General features: G+C 38.6%; 1 protein-coding gene across 1 annotated transcript in view; it reads right to left on the bottom strand.

The window, feature by feature from the left end:
• The window catches only part of LOC136874535 (homeobox protein engrailed-1a), a 438,268-nt gene extending 436,192 nt beyond the window's left edge, over positions 1-2,076 (bottom strand). Inside the window, exons 1-2 of the mRNA XM_067148172.2 lie at positions 1,299-2,076; positions 1,200-1,268 (exon numbers count right to left, since the gene is read on the bottom strand). Coding sequence (XP_067004273.2) covers positions 1,200-1,268; positions 1,299-2,076 — 847 coding nt within the window. The remainder of the gene's footprint in view (positions 1-1,199; positions 1,269-1,298) is intronic.
• Positions 2,077-24,390: the final 22,314 nt, after the last annotated feature.

Consider the following 24,390-nt stretch of genomic DNA (forward strand, 5'->3'; position numbering starts at 1 on the left):
AAGTGTTCATGATTTCTAAGTGACAAACATTTAATGTAGGCCTAATATAAAGGGCACAATTTTACCAAATCGATATCATCGTCAAATTCATGAATAAAAGAAAAAGGAAATAAAAATAATTAGATTCACATCTTATTGTTTAGCATCATAAATTTGATAAAAATCAAATCAATACTGAAAGAATCCAGTTAACACTAAAATAAACATCATTAGTAGTTTCTACGAGAAATTTAATAATAATAATAATAATAATAATAATAATAATAATAATCGTCTTCATCATCAGGTCATGTGTTCTTTCTTCAGAAAAATTTTCACGTTCATACATTACAAAATTATGACTAGCCACTAATTACAGTAACAGGAGACCATATTTCGTTACCAAGTGAAATTACGGTGGTTTTGATTGCCAAAATTTTTTTATTAAGAACTGCCATGTTCTCATCGTACCAAATTGGTAGTCGAGTGAAGGATGTAAACTATAGCCCATTTCTTATTTGTTAATTTGATTAAATTAAATTTGAGCAAACACGTCAATCAAAAAATTAGTAAGGCCTACCCTATTTTCACACATTACACTCTCTAAGTTCATTTACTGGACTAGTTACATAATAATAATAATAATAATAATAATAATAATAATAATAATAATAATAATAATAATAATATAGTTTGTAAGGCAATAGATCCTACGTTTCCATTTGATCGCATTTTTAACGCGTTAATGAATTTATTTATTCAGTTAGTTAATTAATTAATATAATTAATTAGACTACTATTTATTTAACTAGGGACTACTTCGGTGTAAGAGATGTTGAATATACTTCATTGGGGATATAATATAATTATGTTATTTTACCTAAAACATCAATTAAAATGTCAGGCAATTACACAGTTTGCAAGTAGTACACTACGTCTTGATTTAAAATGACAATGTGTAATAATAATAATAATAATAATAATAATAATAATAATAATAATAATAATAATAATAATAATAAAAAACAAACTGAAATTAAAATCTCCTAGCAATGTATTTCTTTTTTTTTATGGAAATAGAGGAGAATGCAGTTCTTTACTCTCGTTAAACCCTACTGAATATTACGTTGCCATTATTATTATTATTATTATTATTATTATTATTATTATTATTATTATACATGCAACGTACAAAAGTTATAATTAAAGAAGCCATGCACCCTCACCTGAAGACGGCCGGTCGGAGTACCTGGTGCAGTACACCCAGGCTGGCCACAGTAGCTGCGACCCTGCAGGAGCCGGGTTGTTACTGTCAGCACCTCCTTCAGACGTCGCCGTCGCCGTCGTCGTCCCCGATGTTGCCGCTGCAACTTTGGACAGATCCATCGGCAAGGCACCACCTTCATTTGTAGCTTTCTTGCTTGACGTTGCCGAAACTGCCCCAGCAGAACTTTTCGTTACAACAGAGGGTATCGGAGGTAATTGTCTCCCGAATTCTGGCTTTAAGATATTATCTATGCTAAATTTTAGCGACCTCATTGACACTGTATTTGTTGAAGAAGGTCTTGATGGCTGGGTGATAGGAGGCTGTTGAAGACGACCACCAATACTGGGAACGGGTGATGGTAATGAAGATCTCGAACAACAGTCTATTAAAAGTGAAGATGATCTTGACGTTGATGATCTGTAGGAATCTGACGAGGAGGATGCATCCAAAGATTTAGTATCGCCAATGAATTCATCATCGTCTTCGTCATCGTCATTTAATCTCGATGAAGGTGTGAGAGCGATGAGGTGGTCCGTCAAAGGTAACGTCGGAGGTGGAGTTTCACTTCCGACACTCAACAGTTCGTCATCATCGTCATCGTCGACGGAGCTTGGCGAGGGGGAACGTGGGGAACTCATGCTGCTAACTGACTGTCTCTTACCAACAACTAAGGGATATTTTTGGAAAGGGGAACGTTGAGCACATGGCACATCGTCACTACCGTCACAACTGTTCGTCTCGTCGTCCTGGTGTGATTGACGGTGATGATCATGATGATGATGGTGGTGGTGATGGTGCGAACTTTGCACCAACAGTGTAGTAGTTGCCATTCTTCGCTAAAACACGGTGATAAAGAAAGCCAGACTGCTGGATGAATTTTTTTTCAAAGCCCACATCACAAAACTGCTGTGCACATTGATTCCCATGCCGTTAGAAAATGTACTCATTTATTAATAGCGTTCAACTGTAACAGCATAGTTTTTAGGCCTAAAAATGTTTATGACATTCTTCTGAGAATCTACTGAGCATATGTAAAGAAAAGTGCTACTTTTCCTTAAACCGTATTTTATTAAAATTCTGAAAAATAATTTAAGAGAGTTCTCAGTAATTCGAAAATATTAATTTGTTGTTGGAGCATTCTAACTAAAAACAACCTATATGATTATTATTTCCGTATTCCACATATTATAATGCAGCGGATAATGTTCAAAATCAGCATTGTTTTTTATTTCGTATATAACCCGGCGCCTGTCACTTGTTTGTAAATAGACACTGTTGTTCTTTTTTTTTTATCCTAGCTTTCTTTCTTTTTTTTCCTCTTCCTCAGTTCATGCTAAACTAAGCACTCGTGACTTCTTGTTTTATGTGGTACAAAATGTAATGCCGCGGTATTAGTTCGAACAGTTTTCTTGGCCCGCGTCTTCTTCTGCACTCTCACACACACACATTCACACACATACACATTAAAAACGCTCGTTCAACGTCGTTTTCGCTCTTGGACTCCCCAACGCAGGAGGTACCTTGCTAGCTCTGCCACGATCCAAGTTCTGGCAGCTACCAAGAGGCGGGGCTACCACTGCAGGGCGGAGCTTCCAAAAGCCGTCAGTGGGCGGAGTTTTACGTGGAGGGGATATACCTACCGAACAGTATTCCAACCACTCCGCCTCCCCACTTCCACAACGTCATGCCTCTTCATTTATTATTTTTTTATTTCCCTTTTATTCTGTTTTTTAATCTCAACTGACATTCAGTTTATATTACCTCTGTAGCTTTTAAAAACCGTACTTAGTTCTCTCTCTTCCTTCCAATTCATTTTTTTTATTATTCCTCTAACAAAATACATGATTATACATGAGACTGAAAGATTAAGCATATAATAAAAAAGTGATATTAAAGTTTAAAGTCAAATATGACTCTCTTCTTCTTACATCATCTCTCTCTCCCTCTCTTTCTCGCGCTCTCTCTCTCTCCCTCCTCTTTCTCTTACCCCTCTTCGTCGGCGCACAATTCCCAGCCAGTTTATGTTACGAGACTGTGAATTATGATACGGGTTTAGTGCTCAGCATTCATAAAGAACTGGAGTGGCCGATAATGCAAGAGACGGATAAGAGTGTTAACCCAACTCTTCCCTAAGCTGGCCGAGCGATGGATGAAAGCATGGAAGAGTGTTACGTACTTTATTCACTTAAAATTAAAGAATCCCAGCTAAAATTGTTAAATAATACTGTTCTTAATATTCTACTATTAATGATTTTTTAAAAATAGAAGTACATCAAAGGAAGGCATTTAAAATATAATAATAATAATAATAATAATAATAATAATAATAATAATAATAATAATAATAATAATATCGGAAGATTCAATCAAAGGAACATCTCGGCACTGACATTTCCAGGAAATATTATGCAGTAACTAGGAAGGGGGGTCAGAGCGTTACATGTAGCAGCTCAGGGTGAGGAGAAAGAAGGGAACAGCTATTCCTTTAAAGTTGGACAGCCAATGAGGTTAAAGACCGCCGCCTACTAGTTGGGTGGAGCTTGTGGTGCTGGGCAAACACCAATGAGGAGAATGTTATATATATTTGTCGACGTGTGTGGTCCTTTCCCACTTAAATGTCGTGATTCGTTGGGTAGGCAAACAAAAGGCTATCGTGTTTTTAGTAAATGGTTCATTAGCGCTAGGCGCAGAGAACGTTGTGTGGTCTCTGCCTATGCTACATGCTAATTATTCTACTTACTAAGGCACAGCTTGTTTAGAACTTAAAAAGACCGGACCAAAAAGAGAAACGAAATTACATTCTTTTCTTCTGTTTGAATGGTACCGCGTCTTATTTAGTAGTTTAGGCAAAATATTCTACATGAAAAATAACACATAAATCGAAAAGAAAAGAATATTATTTCGTAGAAAATGGAAACGAATCGCCTGTAATTTAAGCGTTTTAATTTCAGTTTTTGTATCGGTAAGTAGACAGTTTTATTATTTTATATGTTTTTTTCTTAATGTGATTACTACAGGAAAAATAAGAGCATACTTCTTCAGAATATTATGGAACAGATGTCCAGAAGAATTTAAGAACATAAAGTTCGTATTTTATTGGAATATATTTTGTTTTTACCGACGACTTCGTGTCTAATGTTCCAGGTCCTTAATCACAGAACCTAAAACAGGAAGCTGTTACTTTTCAACAGCACTATTTTATTTATTTATTTATTTATTTATTTATTTATTTATTTATTTATTTATTTATTTATTTATTTATCTGCATTCTAATAGTTATCGATTAGGGGCCAATTTATCATGTAGATGTTGCGACTACGTTCCGATGAATAATTTCATGTTTGGCAGTGGCAATTTCTTTTATCACATCTTAGTGACCAACCGCAATGTTTAGAAACAAATGCCAGTCATTAAATAAATTGTATGAAGTTGTGCGTAAAATATTTGGAAGATACCAAATTAGCTGTTAATTGTTCCACTCTAGTTAACTAATCAGAAAGGACCCTTCTTTTTGCTGAGGAAGTACTGTCAGTAGCTTATTAGTCAAATTTATTTTTATATAGAGTCTATCTGTGTTTAGTAATAAAAAAAAAAAAAATTACTCAAATGTAAGGTAATAACACACAACTTAACTTAAAGGAGTAAGGACTTATAGACCTTCTTCAAAATAGTTTACGAAGTTCTATCTGGTAATGATTCGACGACATTTAATGGGTATTTTGTGTTTATACAGGAGGAAAAGAATACAGTATTAGGTACCTTTTACAGAAGAAGCTCGAGCTTGTGAAATACTGTAGAGAACTTACAAAAAATATTTATTTTGATGTGGGGTATGTTGGAAGTGTTGTGACCATATCTGTGTAACAGATGGACTAGTAAAATATGTAGCAGTTTCTAACAAACTTCTTAAATACTGGGCGAACAATTTATGTGATTCTAACTCTTGATTAATACAGACAATTTTGAAGGTAACATAAAGTTGCGATTGGTTAGCCTATAACTTCCGAGATATGATTCACGAATTCTTAGGCTAAATTACTGAGTCTGTCTGTGTAAATAGCAACCGAGTATGCTCCCAATCTCGGGTAACCAGCCTCTGCGAAGAAAGTACAGTTGTTTTAAATCTTCCGCTGATATTTGAATTCTAGTTTCTACGTTAGGCCTATTAGAGTTGAAACCAAAAGTCATTGCGAAGGTAAATAATAGACCAATATTTGGCATATTTTCGAGGGTTCCTATATTTGGTCCCGTATAGGTGTAGGCTATAATTAACCTCATAAAAAAACATAATTTTATTTCACTAAAAACTGCGCCTACTTCATAAATAAGTAATGCTTTAGGTGCTCCCAAAGAAGAAGAAATTAAGGAAAGTAAAATCTAGAAAGCGATTATCAGTAAAACCGTGTAAATAATAATAAAATAATCTTTGTTAATTTATGTAGCCTATTGCACTATTAGCCAAGTTAAAAATCTAAGTCGTCAAATCTTCAATTTCTACCAGTCGTATTGTATTCCTTTTCTCATTCTTTTTTTTCACTGTAGGCCTATGTTTCATTTTTATTTTTTACTTTTATGCTCTGGATTTCATTTACTTTTCTTTTATTTGTTAAATTTTGCTTCCTTTCTTCATAATGTTCTCCAATGTTATTTAGCTTAGTTATCTTTGATTTTATAATAGAATAGTAGGCCTACATTTCTTTCATTTAACTCATGTATCATCCTGTAATTTACGTGGTTAAGTGTAAGAGAGGGCGAAGAGCCCGAACTTCACCACTGCTAAAGTCAAAAGTAAATAAATAAATAAATAAATAAATAAATAAATAAATAAATAAATAAATAAATATTCTCCAAACTATATTAAATAGTCTCCCTCCTTTAGTCTCTTTTAAGTCGGTTTTGTGTAACATTGTTTAGAATTTTGTCCCGAGAATTCCACTGAGCAAAATATCAGCTCAGTGAAATATCCGCTCACACGTTGTCCCGTATACACTCCCGTCGTTTAGCTGACTTTGATTACTCCCTTATGAAGTTTATGACTTTTTCATATTGTAATGATGTTCAGATAGTTAACATAGTATCTTAGAGTATTGGTTAATGACGTTTAATTTAAGGGGCTTTAACTGCAAACTCATCAACCTCTAAGAGAAAGCTTGATGTCCAAATTATCTGCGGCCTGACTAGCGTTTTCGGAATTATCGATTGGTGTTTTAGTGTCATCTGTGAGTCTACCTCAGAGATGCACCCACTTAGCCTCTCTCCCCGTGCTCCCAATCTAGCGAGTTTGATCCAAACTAAGATCAACGGTATTTGAGGGTACTATCAATATGTGTTGTCGGCTTCCGACACGGTACAGAGCTCCTAATAGGAAAGTAATTACGACACCCTGACGTCTCTTAAAACCCAGACTTGCCCACTGTCCCATGTTTGGAACAATGAAAGTAACATCCATAATTTTAAGTATTTGCTTGTAGTGCAGGCAATTTCATTACTAGTGAACCTCGTTGACATTCACGAAGTCGTCAATTATACAAATTGCATTCAACGCATCTTCTGATTCGATTTAGGCCTAAGTCACGATTTTGAACACATTTTCTCTTTAAGATACGCTGCTCCTTCAGATATAGGCCTATCATTATTAACAAATAGGCGGGAAAAGCGCTAGGAAGATGACTGCAATTGGGAGATATCACGGTATCAATGCCCGACTCGTTGGCTGAATGGTCAGCGTACTGGCCTTCGGTTCAGAGGGTCCCGGATTCGATTCCCGGCCGGGTCATGGATTTTAACCCTAATTGGTTAATTCCAATGGCTCGGGGGCTGGGTGTGTGTGGCGTATTCAACATTAGAAATCATCCGACGTAGGGCCCTCATCCTCACAGATATGCAGGTCCCTTAATAGGCCGTCTACTAGAAAAAGACCTGCACCAGGCCTCTCCGGAGGCCATAGGCCTACGCCATTATTATTTATTACGGTGTCAATGCTTACTGACAGCAGGATAATAACGATCCGAAATTAAAATATAAGTTACAACAAACAGTTCCATGAAAACCAAATATTGTAAGAAACTATACCCAAACAAGAAATTGTACGGTACAGAAGGAGAATAAGAAGGAATTACGTTAAAGCAAGAAAAAAGTTGACAATTAAAAATAACATACGAGTAGTATAGTATAACATAATAATTAAAAGGAATTGCAAAGAAATGAATACGAAATTTATGGAAAATAACTTTAAAATATTCACTTACATAGCCTAAAGCGTAATATAATTATAACGTAGACATTTAGAAATTCGCCAAATTTTACAAAATATTCCATTACAAGCAGTGTAGTCCTACAACAATAATAGGTTAGACTACTCTACAGCGCTATCACACATAAATCACACACAACTCAAATATTTTCAGTGCCTTAATAATAGTGTACTGTTTGCGGTAGATTGACGGGTACAATGACTTGTAGGCTGCTTGACTAACATGGCGAATACAACACCATCACACACGCCTACAAATTAAATATTTCCAATGCCTAAATACTACGACTTACAGTACGCTATATTGAGTGGCACAATGACTTAATAATAATAATAATAATAATAATAATAATAATAATAATAATAATAATAATAATAATAATAATAATAGTAGTAGTAGTAGTAAAATACCGAGTAAGTTGGCCATGCAGTGGTATTTTGATAGTTTCCATCAGTGAAATATCCACTCACACGTTGTCCAGAAAGTTCCACTGAACAAAATATCAGCTCAGTGAAATATTCGCTCACACATTGTCCCCCATACACTCCCGTCGTTTACCTGACGTTGATTACTCCCTTATGAAGTTCATGAAGTTACGGAGCTCCTGACCTGGCCGATTGACTGGAAAATAGGCTGTGGATTTTAATTTATTTTATTTATTCTCATTCCCGTCACACTTTTACTAAGCTTTGTGCTAGCTAAAATAATTGAAATATCTTTCAAATATTTAGGTGTGTTTGAAAACAGTTTATTATAAAAACTTCGTCATTCTTTTCTTACTAGGGAGAGTTTTCTCAATCAGTTACGTTTTAATAACAAAATACACTGTAGGCCTACACACAGACCAAAGATCAGCTCATACGTCATGGGATGGAAGTACGTTTCATTGAGTTTATTCCTTTTTTTTTTTTTTTTTTTTTTTTTTTTTTTTTTTTTTTTTTTTTTTTGTAAGAATGAGATTGCTCTGAGTCAAGCTCTAACGTTGCTTGTATCTTCGTTCCTCTTTACTGTGTTCGCGATTCTTTCATCCAATCTTCGGTAGGCCTATGCAGTTTTCCTCCTGTTCCCATCAAAATTTAACTGAGATCTCATGTAGGCCTATGCCAAGATTCAGTTTTCCGCTTCTTTCTTCAAGCGAAGCACCACATCTCTGATTCTAGGATTCTGCCGTCCTAGCATGTTGTTTAGGCTATTATGCCATCCTGATGATAGATGCTATTTGCTTTACGTCGCACCGACACAGATATGTCTTATGTCGACGATGGGATAGGAAGGACCTAGGAATGGGAAGGAAGCGGCCGTGGCCTTAATTAAGGTGCAGCCCCAGCATTTGCCTGGTGTGAAAACGGGAAACCACGGAAAACCATCTTCAGGGCTGCCGACAGTGGGGTTCGAACTCACTATCTCCCGATTACTGGACACTGGCCGAAGTTAAGCGACTGCAGCTATCGAGCTCGGTATGCCATCCTTCAAGGGCATTCGTAGTTAGCCGCCGTCTCTTGTAGTATGTCGAAATTTCGACAGGAACATCTTCGTTTTCCAGCCATCCTTCAAGAAAAGATTTAAAAAATCTCCGCTAGTTTTCAGTTGACGGGAGCATGCAATTGGATCTCTAACCATTCATCTATTAGGATCTATGTCTTCAGGTTTGAGAAAAGCCGATGCTGAGCACATCGGAATAGACTATGATGACGAATTTCCTCGTTTTCTCTGTATTCTGTTGTTAAGCCGAGCTCTTGGACTTTTCGCCATAGGCATTTCTTCATACGGAAGTATCAGCCATTCACTATGACGGAAGGAAACACTTAATTGAGAACTGAAATTGCCGCAGCTTCAAAATCTACATTGACTGTCTTGGCTTCTAAGATGTCCCGTAAGAGTCTTTCATAAGTTGCCTATCTTTCGCTTTGTTCGACAACAAAGCAAACATGATCGGACGTATGTTCGTCTCTTCGCTGCTGTTCCCAAAATCAGTTTGAATTGTGTAAATTTGGCAGAATTGTTTGCTTGAACTTTTAAATGTTCCGTCCATGAAGAAGTTGTCATAAATCTGTAAGGTTTCTCTTCCTTTTTCGCCACAGAATAGTAATTCTTTCGCTTGAAATATCTTCTTTAAAAAAAACTGTTTCCATCTGTCGTCGGTCCCGCGGTGTAGGGATAGCGTGCCTGCCTCTTACTCGGAAGCCCCGCCTTCGAACTCGAAACCTTCAGTTCCCAACGTCAATGTGTTAGCGGGAATAAAAGTACAAGAGTTTCAGGATAGATTTTTAAACGTTAAATTTTTTACAAAATAAGGCTCATTGGCAAAAACGCTCGAAAAATGCTCATCTTTTAATGAAGGACAAATCCTCAAAATTTGAAAACTTTTCTAGAAAACCACGCGGTGACCTTTTCTTGTCAGTCAAACAAACATACCGGTAGTCATTATAGTAGCCTGTAGCCTACATATGTTGGTAATCTACATAGGCCTATATGGTCTGCATTACGATAATTCATTCCTCAACAGCCTATGTAAGTCATTAGCTCACCTGATGCAAACTCTTCTCTACTTCAAGGCGCGCTTCATCCAGGAAAGTTCACTAACAACGCTTATCTCTTGGCTGTTCCTACTTGCCAGCGTCTTCGAGTGTTAAGGCCGTTTGTTGTACTCCTGCACTGTCGGTACGCGTAGCCTTCACCCTTCAGAGTTGACGTGCGGCGGCTTACTCTTGGTTGTAAGTGCACTACACAAAATTTGTTGCAGAAATGAAATGAAACAAATAGTTGACGATGAAGCGGTGGGTTTGCAATTCGTTCCCAGAGCGGTAGACCTAAGTTATAGATGTAGATGCGCTGCAGGACCGGAATATGGGAAAGCCCACAGGTAACATTCTATATGAGAGAATTCTCACAACATTCCATTTGAGCGGAAATTTCAGTGAGCCCACTTTTCATAGAACCGTGCGGTGGCTGTGCGATTAGGGTCGAGCAGCTGTGAGCTTGCAATGGTCTGTACCCTAATTAAGGACATGTCCGCTTCCTTTCCATTCCTAGCCCTTTCCTATCCCATCGTCGCCATAAGACCTATCTGTGTCCGTGCGACGTAAAACAAACTGTATAATAATAATAATAATAATAATAATAATAATAATAATAATAATAATAATAATAATAATAATAATAATAATAATAATAATAATAATAATAATAATAATAATAATAATAATAATCTTTCATGACCTTGCTTCGTGACTTTGCTGGCTCCGCGGTGTAGAGGTAGCGTTCCTCTACCTTATCCGCAGGCCCCGGGTTCGATTCCCAGCCAGGTCAGGGACTTTTACCTGGATCGGAGGGGTGGTTCGAGGTCCACTCAGCCTATACAATTACAATTGAGGAGCTATCTAACGGTGAGATAACTGCCCCGGTCTAGAAAGTCGAGAATAACTGCCGCGAGGATTCGTCATGCTGACCAAACGACACCTCTTAATCTGCAGGCCTTCAGGCTGAGCAGCAGTAGCTTGGTACGTCATGGTAGGCCTACTCCATTAGTGGTTGATAGTGTGGTGCGTTGAGTCGATTAAAAGGTGCGTTTTAAAATAAAAAGAATAGGCCCTACGCAGTTCCTGAGCCAGAGGAATTAGCCAGGACTAAGCTATTGAGCGTAAGAGAGACAGGTAGGGAAGACGCTGGTCAGACCAAGGTTTTGACGATTTCAAAGAGAAAGATGCAGAACTGAAAGATGCCAAATTCTAGTTGCAAATAAAGAGTTGCTTTCAGATTGAACATTGAAAGGTAAAACAGTCTATAATGAAATTAGAATGTTTTGTTTCTTGAATTTTAAATAAATAGCTAGATAGATGAGTTATTTTACTTGCCAAAGTTAAAGACATATGTCCCTGTCTTCCACTAAACCAATAGACTAAATACATAACGTTGGCCAAATTAGAAAACCTCGTATCTCTCAATGCGCTTCCTATGCATTATTTCCCTTAAGACTAGTCGCGCCTCCCAGCTTCATATGGATATGTAGTCCATCAGAACAAATTTTGTTGCGTTCATTTTCCTAAGCCAATGCGTAGGCCTAAAGGAAAATTAACCTTGCCATACCGTACTATTGGAATATATGCTTGCGTGACGTATTATTCATTTTCCTTTACACATTAGCATAGCAAAATTAACACAACGAAAATTGTTCTGATGGACTCCATATCCATACGCTTATGTGGAAGAATGGCGTGACTAATCTTAAGGGAAATTATGGATCGGAAGAGCATTGGGATCTAGGCTACAAGGTGTTCTAATTAAGCAATCGATAAATAATATAAGCTGAGACCCTCTAAAACTAATAGCGTTATGCTGACCATTCAGCTGAACAGGGTTATTCAGATAATAACTCGTGAGAAGTTTTCATAGTCAGATTGATGCTTTCAAGGCGCGTAATTATATAGGTGAAATTCTTTAAGGTTTTCCGTGATTTGCCATGTTCACATTAGGCAAACGCTGGAGTTATACTTCAATTACGGTCATGATGACTGAAAGACGTAAATAATTTCACCTTGTTTTCTGACGTGGCAAAAGCCTAAAAGCTTTCTGTTTTCACTTTTAGTAACGGTACCAAGGGGCTCATAATCGGACTTCCAGTACTTTTTCATGGTGTCAACATCTTCTGAGATAATGGTACTACCTTTTTTCAACGGAACTATACGGTTTTCTACACCTAGCCTTAAACCAAATCCATCACCGTGATTACTTTGAAAACAGGACTAGTACGTATCGAGAAAATGTAGGCCTCTACCTAATGTATTCAAACGTGCTTCATTACCCAGCTATAGGATACCCTCTTCGTTTCGCGATTTGAACTAGCTGTTGGTATATAATTTCTTCACTTTCTTGGGACAGCAAGGTATTCGCTGTATTGAGCCCATAATTACACTCTGATAAATGTACGATATGGCACCTTTAATATAATAATAATAATAATAATAATAATAATAATAATAATAATAATAATAATAATAATAGCCTAATAATAATAATAGGTATAATAATAATAATAATTTTTATTTATTTATTCTGGAAAACTTAGGGATGTACTCCCTTTCTTACACTTAACCAGTCTTACCATAGAACACTTAATGATAACTACTGATGATAATAATATGATAATATTAACAATAATAACAGTAATAGTATTAATAAAAGTCATCACACTTAAAATTCATATCATCTATACAATACATATCGTATGTAGAGTACATTAAAAATATATGAATAATGAGTAGCTACTATAACTACCGGTACTACTTAAGAGAATGTTTAAAAAATATATACATTTCTACAGTACATCGAAATATCACCTTCAGTTGAGAGGTGAAGAGAAGGATTCGGAAGAAGAAGAACAAGAAGGTCTGTGAAAGGAAGAGGGAAATAATGATGAAGAGGCGGTAGGAGGAGGTGTTTTCAGGTCCTAACTTGGTGATTCATGCATGCTTACCTAGTATTTCGGCACAGGCATGTTTAAAAGCTGAGCTGCTGGACATGCTTCTGACGTCCACTGGTAAGAGATTCCATTGTCGGGCTGCGGTAACAGGTAAAGGAGAAAACGGATAGACCTATGCGACGGGTTCTATGGAACATCATTATTATCCTAACGTGACATTATACCACAAAGAAGCGAACGAGCTAGCAGCGCTGTCTTCTGGTGATTTGGAAAAGCAAGGCTGGGTCGGATAGAGTGAGGTTAATTCGTGGTATGGCAACAGATTTTCCAGAGTCGATTAATAGAGCTGTGACAGTGTATTCATGGAGGTGCGTGAGGACCATTCTTGCCCCATTTAAATTTCTGATCAACATGACAATAGTGTTTTCCTTCAAAATAAATGTATGTGCTGGCAAGCCTGATGGGTTTAAACTACTTAAGAATTCTAGAGGATACAATTGGTTGACGTTTCCTTCGTCGGATTGAACGGAATCACAACTATAGCTGGTTGCTTGTGGTGGTAATTGATCGATTCTCCTGAGAGAGAATTCTCTTTGAGTTTCTCAGGGTTGCAAGTCGTTGTTGCCTTTGACCAAGCGTCTGGTTTGTTATCAGTCATTTGGAGCGACAACTCTCACTTATTCTTTCAGTAATTTTAAGGGGCCTCATCTAGGCAATCAGCTCCCGAATTCCTCGTCGGCATGGTTTCAGATATTAAGAAACTTTCATTTTAAGCAAACAATATGTTTTAACGTAAATGTATGTCAAAAGTCGGTAAAATTTTCTATCTACTGATAACGTTATTCATCGCTGAAAGTTGCCTTCGCAATGTAATGCGGAACCTACGCACGGGTTTGGATAAACGCTTCAGAGAGCTGGTTTAGGCTATACTTGCCAAATGTTGTATTTACTCATGGACAACTCTATGTAGTCTTTTCAAGAGTAAATAATTCTAACAATATTTTGTATCGATTACCTAAAATGACACAAAAAAAAAAAAGGTTATTGATTTCTGACATCAAATATTGTCTTCAAAGAAGTAGTGTACAGTAAATAGGTTCACATCAATGAACTCTCTTTGCTATTTTGTGTAATTCCTTTCCTCAGTAGATAATAGGCCTAATCTTATTGGCTTTGCGTCCCACTAACTACTTTCACAGTCTTCGGAGACGCCGAGGTAACACAATTCAGTCCCGCAAGGGTTCTTTATACGTGCCAGCAAAACTAACGACACGAGGCTAACTTCTTTGATCACCTTCAAAAAGCCTACCACCGGACTGACCCAGGATCGAACCAAGTTGGGGTCAGAAGGCCTGCGCTTCAACCGTCTGAGCCACTCAACCCGGCCTTTTCATCAATCAATACTGATCTCCATTTAGGGCAGTCGCCCAGGTGGCAGATTCCCTATCTGTTATTTTCCTAGACTTTTCTTAAATGATTTCAATGACACTGGAAATTTATTGAACATCACCCTTGGTAATCTATTCCAATCCCTAACTCCCCTTCCTATAGGCTTAAATGAATATTTGCCCCAATTTGTCCTCTTGTATTCCAACTTTATCTTCATATTGTGATCTTTCCTACTTTTAAAGACGCCACTCAAACTTATTCGTCTACTAATGTCATTCCACGCAATTTCTCTGCTGACAGCTCGGAACATACCACTCAGTCGAGCAGCTCGTCTCCTTTCTCCCAGTTCTTTCCAGCCCAAATTTTGCAACATTTTTGTAACGCTACTCTTTTGTTGGAAATCACCCAGAACAAATCGAGCTGCTTTGGATTTTTTCCAGTTCTTGAATCAAGTAATCCTGGTGAGGGTCCCATACACTGGAAGCATACTCTAGTTGGGGTCTTACCAGAGACTTATATGCCCTCTCCTTTACATCCTTACTACAACCCCTAAACACCCTCATAACCATGTGCAGAAATTTGTATCCTTTATTTAAAATCCCATTTATGTGATTAACCCAATGAAGATCTTTCCTTATATTAACACCCGGATATTTTCAATGATCGCCAAAAGGAACTTTCACGCAATCAACGCAGTAATTAAAACTCAGAGGACTTTTCCTATTTGTGAAACTCACAACCTGACTTTTAACCCCGTTTCTCATCATACCATTGCCTACTGTTCATCTCACAACATTATCGATGTCATTTTTCAGTTGCTCACAATCTTGTCACTTATTTATTACTCTATACAGAATAACATCATCCGCAAAAAGCCTTAACTCTGATTCCACTCCTTTACTCAATAATACTGCCTTGAGGAATTAATTCCCCTCTTATTTATTACAGGGTCAGATAAAGCTTCGCCTACTCTAATTCTCTGAGATCTATTTTCTAGAAATACAGCAACTCATTCAGTCAGTCTTTTGTCTAGTCCAATTGCACTAATTTTTGCCAGTAGTATCCCATGATCCACCCTATCAAATGCCTTAGACAGGTCAATCGCGATACAGTCCATTTGACCTCTTGAATCCAGGATATCTGCTATATCTTGCTGGAATCCTGCAAGTTGAGCTTCAGTGGAATAACCTTTCCTAAAACCGAATTGCCCTCTATCGAACCAGTTATTAATTTCGCAAACATATCTAATATAATCAGAAAGAATGCCTTCCCAAAGCTTACATGCAACGCATGTCAAACATACGGGCCTGTAATGTTCAGCTTTATGTCTATCACCCTTTCCTTTATAACTTATATAGGGGCTACTATAGCAACTCCCCATTCATTTGGTATAGCTCCTTCAACCAAACAATAATCAAATAAGTACTTCAGATATGGTACTATATCCCAACCCATTGTCTTTAGTATATCCTAAGAAATCTTGTCAATTCCACCCGCTTTTCAACTTTTTTATCTTATTGTAAATATCATTGTTATCATATGTAAATTTTAATACTTCTTTAGCATTAGTCGCCTCCTCTATCTGGACATTTTCCTTGTAACCGACAATCTCTACATACTGCTGACTGAATACTTCTGCCTTTTGAAGATCCTCACATACACACTCTCTTCGTTCATTAATTATACCTAGAATGTCCTTTTTTGGAACCTGTTTCTGCCTTAAAGCACCTACAATACCCTTCCATTTTTCACTAAAATTTGTATGACTGCCAATTATGCTTGCTATCATGTTAACCTTAGCTGCTTTCTTTGCTAGATTCAATTTCCTAGTTTCCTTCAATTTCTCCTTACTTCCACAGCCATTTCTAACTCTATTCCTTTCCAATCTGCACCTCCTTCTTAGTCTCTTTATTTCTCTATTATAATAAGGTGAGTCTTTGCCATTCCTTACCACCTTTAAAGGTACAAACCTGTTTTCACATTCCTCAACAATTGCTTAAAACCCATCCCAAAGTCTGTTTACATTCTTATTTACCATTTTCCAACGATCACAATTACTTTTTAAAAACTGCCTCATGCCTGCTTTATCAGCCATATGGTACTGCCTAATAGTCCTACTTTTAAAACCTTCCTTTCTATCACATTTATTTTTAACTACCACAAAAACAGCTTCGTGATCACTAATACCATCAATTACTTCGGTTTCTCTATAGAGCCCATCTGGTTTTATCGGCACCACGTCCAGGAAATTTTTCCCTCTAGTTGGTTCCGTCACTTTCTGAATCAGCTGTCCTTCCCATATTAGCTTATTTGCCATTTGTTGGTCATGCTTCCTGTCGTTCGCATTTCCTTCCCAATTGACATTTGGTAAATTAAGATATCCCGCTACGATCACATTCCTTTCCATGTCATTTCCCACATAGCTGATTATCTCATCAAATAACTCTGAATATGTGTCAGCACCACCCTTCCCCGGTCTGACATTCCAAAGACATCAAGTTACCTATTATCTTTAGAAATCTTTAACATTTTCGTAGCTTACAAATTCTTCTTTCACCAGAATGAATACTCCCCCTATCACCATTCCTATCCTATCTCTACGATACACACTCCAGTTCCGTGAGAAAATTTCTGCATCCATTATATCATTTCTCAGTCATGATTCAACTCTTATTACAATATCTGGTAGATATATATCTATTAATTCTATTCCTTTCTTTACAATACTTCTACAGTTCAACACTAACATTTTATGTCATCCCTACTTGACTTCCAGATCTCTACCCTCATCACCGCTCCCTAGACAACACCGTTTTCCTGAATACCTCCCTATTACCCTTCTAAACACATTTCCTAACTTATACGTACCACTGTGATTTAAGTGAATGCCATCTATCCCTATCTCCTACCCACCCATTAGGATCTAGAAATTTCACTCCCAGTTTCCCACATACCCACTCCATAGTCTCATTTAAATCCCCAATCACCCTCCAGTCAGTATCCCTCCTACACAGTATTCCACTGATAACTATATTCGCTTTCTTAAACTTCACCCATGCTGCATTTACTAGATCCCACACATCCCCAACTATGTTGGTACTTATATTAACTTGCCTTACGTTGTTGGTACCAACGTGAAAAACTACCCCCTTCTCCTTCCCCTCCTCTCTTCTACTTTTCTCAGCATCTGCCTCAACCTAATTCCTGGATAACACTCTACCCTGGTTCCCTTTCCTCCACACACTTTCCCCACGTGTCTAACGATGGAATCCCCCATGACCAGAGCCTCAACACTACCCACCTCCTTTGATCTCCTCCCCTCCTGGTTAGCCCTATCTTTGCTGATAGCTGCAGAAGCTACTTCCTCCTCCCTTATCTCCCTTCCATGACCCTGTTCCACCTGTCTTTTCCTATCCTCTACATTTTCCTTTCCTACCTTTTCCCGTCCTCCTACTTCCACACATCTCAGCAACAGTTCCCTGTTCCTCATCTTCCCTCTGTTGCTCTACCTGTAGTGGCTCGTACCGATTTCTCTCAGACACCTGTCCTGAGTTCTGATCCTGAATAGAACCCTTAGCCTGCAATCTCCTTGCCCTTAGAACATTAGACCACTTGTCTTCTACAGTTACCCCCTTTCCTTCCCCTCCCTCTTGTACACCTATTGTGACATGTAGGGCCTACATTGTTTGAGGGAGTCCTACCTTCCTTCCTGTCTTCTGTGAGATTCCTAATTATCACCCTCAAACTCTCCAACTCCTCCCTCATTCCCCTCAATGCCTCGCCACACCAACTGTTCCTACACTTGTACTATTTAGCAATTCTTTACAGAAAAATGAAAAGAAAAGGAAAAAGAAAATAACTTGTTTTGTGCACAAAAAAAAAAGAACGAAAAGAAATATTGTCTAGGTTAGTACTCAAAGATCACACGACAATTAGCTAATTAATATAGTACAACACTATAATACTACTTAGTCGTATTCTATCTTTATCCTACAACACCCTAACAGATAAAAACTACTGTTAATTACTGAATATCGAAAGGAATACACAAAAATTACACAATTCTATACAGCAGTTAAACCTGTCCTAATTACAACAACAGAACTTTAGTAAGAGAGTTGCTGAATAGGCCTATTTCATTTCAACAACCCAACAACAGACTCAATCACTTTGTGAGGTAGGGTAGGGGAAGGTTGAATGTACAAAAGTTTCGCACGGGTCTGCTTATGATTATGATTATGATTATGATTATTATTATTATTATTATTATTATTATTATTATTATTATTATTATTATTATTATTATTATCCATCTCATCTAGGATCAAACTCATTACGTTGGGAACGAAGAGACCAAGACTAACCTACCGTACCACTAAGACTGTATATTTATTTGACAAATAAATAATAAGAGTAGTATAGTACCATACCGTACTGTAGGACTGTATGGAATTTTATCACGACTGACAGTTGAGTCGTGTAGACTATAATAGACGTACGTGTTTAGGTCATATATAGGTTATCCCCTATAATTCCTTTAGGCAGGGAAATGTTTTATCGAACTTAGAAGAACACTTGTAGGTGTTTTACGACGCTATCTGTATGTGTTCCTCAGGCAGGTAGAGCATATCTTACAACAGGTTCAAGCAGTAACTTGGTAAGCGTTAAAGTAGGTTTCGACACTAACATGAAATTGAACATACTATTCCTCGGAATTTTTATCGAACTCATAATACCCAAGATCACTTAAACAAATATCCTGAAGTAAATTCAAAGCTTACGTGCCATGTTGTTGATATTTCTGCAAGTAGACGAATAATGATTCCACTACCATTAACATCGGCATTGAGTGTGGTAGAGTGGTTATCCCTAATCGCGGTCACCTTTGCCCATAGAGAATTAAGCTAGTAGTCCTATTCATTTCTAATGTAGACTGAGTGAACTGCAAGGCCACACACCTATGAGAAATGGTAGCCACGTTTCTAAATGTTTCGACTTCCTGACGGAGCATCAAACGCATTTCCTACGAGATCAATCGAACACGTCTTTCCGTCCCAGCTAGACAACCCCAGAGTAGGCTATGTTGTGTTGTATGTTGGGTATTCAGCCCGGAGGCGCAGATGTGATCAGTCTTAAGGCAAATAATGGATAGGAAGACCATGGTCAGGTACGTGATATTTTGCGTGGTTATGCTGTAAACTATAATGGAATGTATTGCTTTTCACTATATTTCCTTTCTTTAACAAATGTTGGAAGTATAAATGATCCTAAATTCTTTTCTTTCTTTTCTCCTGGATACTACAGGTAGTTTACATAACTGCAACGCACAATTTATAGCATGGGTGAGCACTCTAATGCTGGATTCTGGAACGGTTTAGTGGTGAACTCTCGGGGCAAATGGTGGTTATAAGGTCAAGTGATTGCAGGCAACGGTAATTGTACTGACAATTTGCTTTAAGTCGCACCGACACAGATAAGTCTTATGGCGACGATGGGACAGGAAGGGGCTAGGAGTGGGAGGAAAGTGGCCGTGGCCTTAATTAAGGTACAGCCCCAGCAATTGTCTGGTGCGAAAAAGGGAAACCAAGGAAAACCATCTTCAGGGCTGCCGACAGTGGGGTTCGAACCCACTATTTCCCGAATACTGGATACTGGCCGCACTTAAGCGACTGCAGCTATCGAGCTCGGTAAATTGTACTGACTGAGTTACGTAAATAAATAGACATCATTCGGCAGTGGTGCAGAGATGTCCTGCGATTCTAGCCCAAGAAGTTCACTTACTGCCGGGAAGTTCACTATTGTGGTCTTTATAGGCATGAGTAAACAAGGTACTGTATGTACTTCGCTAAACATGGAAACTGATCCTTCTATTTTGAATGATGTTCCGTTGTCTTTTCCACATGTAAATATGGGCCTAGGTAATGATTGCACCTTTTTTTCTGTATTCACCATTTTCTTCGACCGGGCTCACTAACTACATTTATGGTTTTCTGAGATGCCAAGGTGCCGGAACTTCCCACAGGAATTCTTTTATTTGCCGGAAGTCTACCGACGCGAGACTGGCGTAGACCTATTTGAGCATTTTCAGATACCACCGGATTGAGCCAGTATCGAGCCTGCCAATTTCGAGTCAGAAGGCCAGCGCTCTACCATCTGAGCTACTCGGATTGGTGCCCAAGAAGACTTTCCTTTACTTATTATTATTATTATTATTATTATTATTATTATTATTATTATTATTATTATTATTATTATTATTAAACATTCTTAACATTTATCGGTGATATCGTCATTTTCACCTGCGTCTGCTGAGTTATTGAGTTGTATGGACACCGTCTTTCATGAGGACAAAATTAATAATTAATTTATATAAACCAAAAGATGTGATTTGAGCAACCAGTACAGTTGCTTAAGATCCCAGTTTTTAATATAGGCTATTTTTCAAGGTTCCCATGTTTTTTTAATTTAAAGGATTGGAATGGTTTTGATATTGCTTTTTTAACAACCTTCATAGTGATGTGTGATATACTGTAACTTATTTTTGCTAGGGGCTTTACGTCGCACCGACACAGATAGGTCTTATGGCGTCTATGGGGTAGTAAAGGCCTAGGAGTTGGAAGGAAGCGGCCGTGGCCTTAATTAAGGTACAGCCCCAGCATTTGCCGGTGTGAAAATGGGAAACAACGGAAAACCATCTTCAAGCCTGCCGACAGTGGGATTCGAACCCACTATCTCCCGGATGCAAGCTCACAGCCGCGCACCTCTACGCGCACGGCCAACTTGCCCGGTATCCTATATAGGCTACTGTAACTTATTGTAGTATTTGTTGTCTTACCGCCCGAAATTACCTTTGCTGGCGGGATGTAGTGTTTACAGTGCACTATGTCTTCTGGTGTGGGCTAGAATAAATGTTACTTTCATTGACCTGTCTCAGTCTCATCCTTGGCTTTGACAATATGAGAGTGACCGAGGTATGAGCGATGCTAGTAATGCCATTCCTTATGCAGCCAGTCCTTGTTATGAATGGTGTGAAAATGTCGCTCATAGGGTCGGTTGGACCTCTGTTGCCATCGTCGTTAAGGGCAAATAGCTTCCCTACCCTTGTAAGGGTACTGTGACTAAATTTGTCAGTACTACTGCAGCTCATGAAAACATTCAGTCATGAAAATATAGACATTCCAGTTTCAGTAACACACATTCACACGAATGCATACCTAACCTGTCTCACAATCTCAACGTACGTAAAAATGCGTCGGATATGTGGACTACATGTTTTGTCCTTTAGCATACGTAGAAGTAACCTATTTCACATACTTATATTCGTAATATTGAAAGATGAGCTCTGACAGTTCTTAGTTGGAGGTCGGCGTACTGCCTGCCTGTGGATGAGAAGGGAGTAGGGGGTATGGTTGCCATGGAAACGTGGGTGGACTCACTCCGGTTGCCAAGGAGATAAGCCTGCTGGCCGGGTCGTGTTGCTTGGAGTTGCCAAACCTTTCATTACTGGGTCAAGTACAACAGAACACAGCTGTCGGAATGAACAAACAAGTCAGCCTGAAGTGAGGGGAAGAAGAAAGGAATGCAGGAATGTGGCAACACCGTGCAATGGCACATTCAATGCTCCTCCCTTCAGTACTATCTCTCAAAATGATTTTTTTTTTTTTTTTTTTTTGATATTACGGGTGTAGTGCTTCGGTATTACAAATACGGTTTAGTTGTGTTCTGTAACTGCAAATGAAGATGTGTGCCATATTGCGTACTTAGTAGATATAACTGTTTTTACTGACAAGTAGGGGCAATTAGGTATTGAATAATAAATCGAGATAAACCATTAGTCTATGTACTATATAAATGTGCACAACGTAAGGATAAGGAAATACAACGATTTACGTCCAACAGCATGGCGAATTTAAAATAGAGTAAACATTGTTGTGTTAGTAAGTTCTCACAATACACTTCATAACGATGTACATCCAGAAATATGGCCGCTGACTTAGGTAGAGATAAATTATTTGAGAAATTACCTATGGTCCCATACATGACGAAAGGAAAATTCCGACGTAGCCATGGGTAGTGTGGCTGATCTACGGGACCGAAATGAGGCCCGGTTAAGCTTCCAACTTCATCTTCGTGATGAAGCACGGCATTCTCTTGTCCTCGGGATAAAAAAATTATCCTTAATACAGAAGAACCACTGTAATAGTCAATTACATGGGGATGTGGAAGGATTTTTTCACAACTTGCTTTACGTCTTACCGACACAGATATGTCTTATGACGACGATAGGATATCAAAGGTCTAGGAGTGGGTGGGAAACGGCCGAGGCCTTAATTAAGGAACAGTTCCAGCATTTGACTAGTGTGAAAATGGGAAACCACGAAAAACCCATCTTCAGGAATGCCGACAGTGGGGCTCGAACCCACTAACTCCCGAATGCAAGCTCACAGCAGCGCGCCCCTAACCACAAGGCCAACTCGCTCGGTGAATGTGGAAAGCAACGGAGAATGATCAGATTATATTACCCTAGGATATCAATATGGTTCAGGTAGCCTCCGTGGCTCAGGCGGCAGCGCGTCGGCCTCTCACCGCTGGATACCGTGGTTCAAATCCCGGCCACTCCATATGAGATTTGTGCTGGACAAAACGGACGCCGGGACAGGTTTTCTCCGGGTACTCCGGTTTTCCCTGTCATCTTTCATTCCAGCAACCCTCTCCAATATAATTTCATTTCATCTGTCAGTCATTAATCATTGCCCCAGAGGAGTGCGACAGACCTCGGCAGCCGGCACTATTCCTATCCTCGCCGCAAGATGGGGCTTCATTCATTCCATTCCTGACCCGGTCACTGACTGGAAAGCATGTTGTAGGTTTTCATCAATAAGGTCGCATTATGTTTAACGAGAAATACCACCTTTAACAACTCATATGAATGAAAAGTAAAAGGAAGAAGTGGCCCTGGGTGATGGCGCATTTTCTGGTTGGGAAACTTGCGCCAGTAATCCAATTCATCATCAGTTGGTACATTTAGAGCGAGTGTTGTTAGGGAGAGGGAGGCCTAGACCAGATTGGCCGCTAACGTCCAGTCAGGATAATTATGGCACTTCCAGCAGAAAAAAAAAAAAAAAAAAAAAAAAAAAGTCATGTAGTTGAATAAAGTCTGTTGATGCAGAATATATCAAATTAAGAAAATAAATCTTTACTCTTTGGATAGGTGCGTTAACTGTTTCTCCAAGAACAGCCGACTCACGGGAGCATTACTTTCCGCTCTCTGATGTTGAACTGAGTTTCTCTGGAGACATCTGCAAGGCAGGGACTGGATTGCTGTGAATAAACTTGTCCTTATCAAACATATTATACAATGACGACCCAGCCAATTCACCAAGAATGTTGATTTGTCTTGGTGGAGTGGGAAATGTTTACGCACCTACCCTGAAAGTGGAGGATTTTGGTTCGAGTTCCGAGTGTAGTCATATTTTTGGATCTTTCACTTTAGATAACTGTTATCTTTGCTCTCTTTCAGGAAGCCGAGCAGCGTAAGCGACTTCAATATTATTTTTGACACCGATAGGTGTCCCTCTCAAGGAACAATACTTCAAAGCAGAGGATTACCCAGTGACGGCTTCTCGGCTGAGAGGGCTGCAACTCTATAGTATATTCAAGAGAATATCACATTGAAGACAGAAATATGCATTATATGAGCTATAATAATGGCGTATGGCCTCCGAAGAGGCCTGGTGCAGGCCTTTTTATCGAGTAGACGGCGTATGGGCGGCATGCATATCTGTGAGGATAGGGCCCTACCTAAGATGATATCTGATGTTGAAGGCATCACAAACATCCAGTCTTCAAGCCAGAGGAATCGACTCTGCCAGAAATCGAACCCAGGACCACTTGGATCAAAGGCCAGCATGCTAACCATTTAGCTATGGAGTTGGAAATTATATGAGTTTGTGTAGTGTAATACAGTAGGGCCATATTACTCAAAAATATACTCAGGGGAACATAATTTAAATATACTGTATTACCGTAGGTACTCCATTCCCTTAGGTCTATTTCACTGGGTGGCATCTGCGGAAGAGGGA

This window comes from Anabrus simplex, chromosome 5 (genome assembly GCF_040414725.1).
Source record: "Anabrus simplex isolate iqAnaSimp1 chromosome 5, ASM4041472v1, whole genome shotgun sequence".
Classification (NCBI taxonomy): Eukaryota; Metazoa; Arthropoda; class Insecta; order Orthoptera; family Tettigoniidae; genus Anabrus; species Anabrus simplex.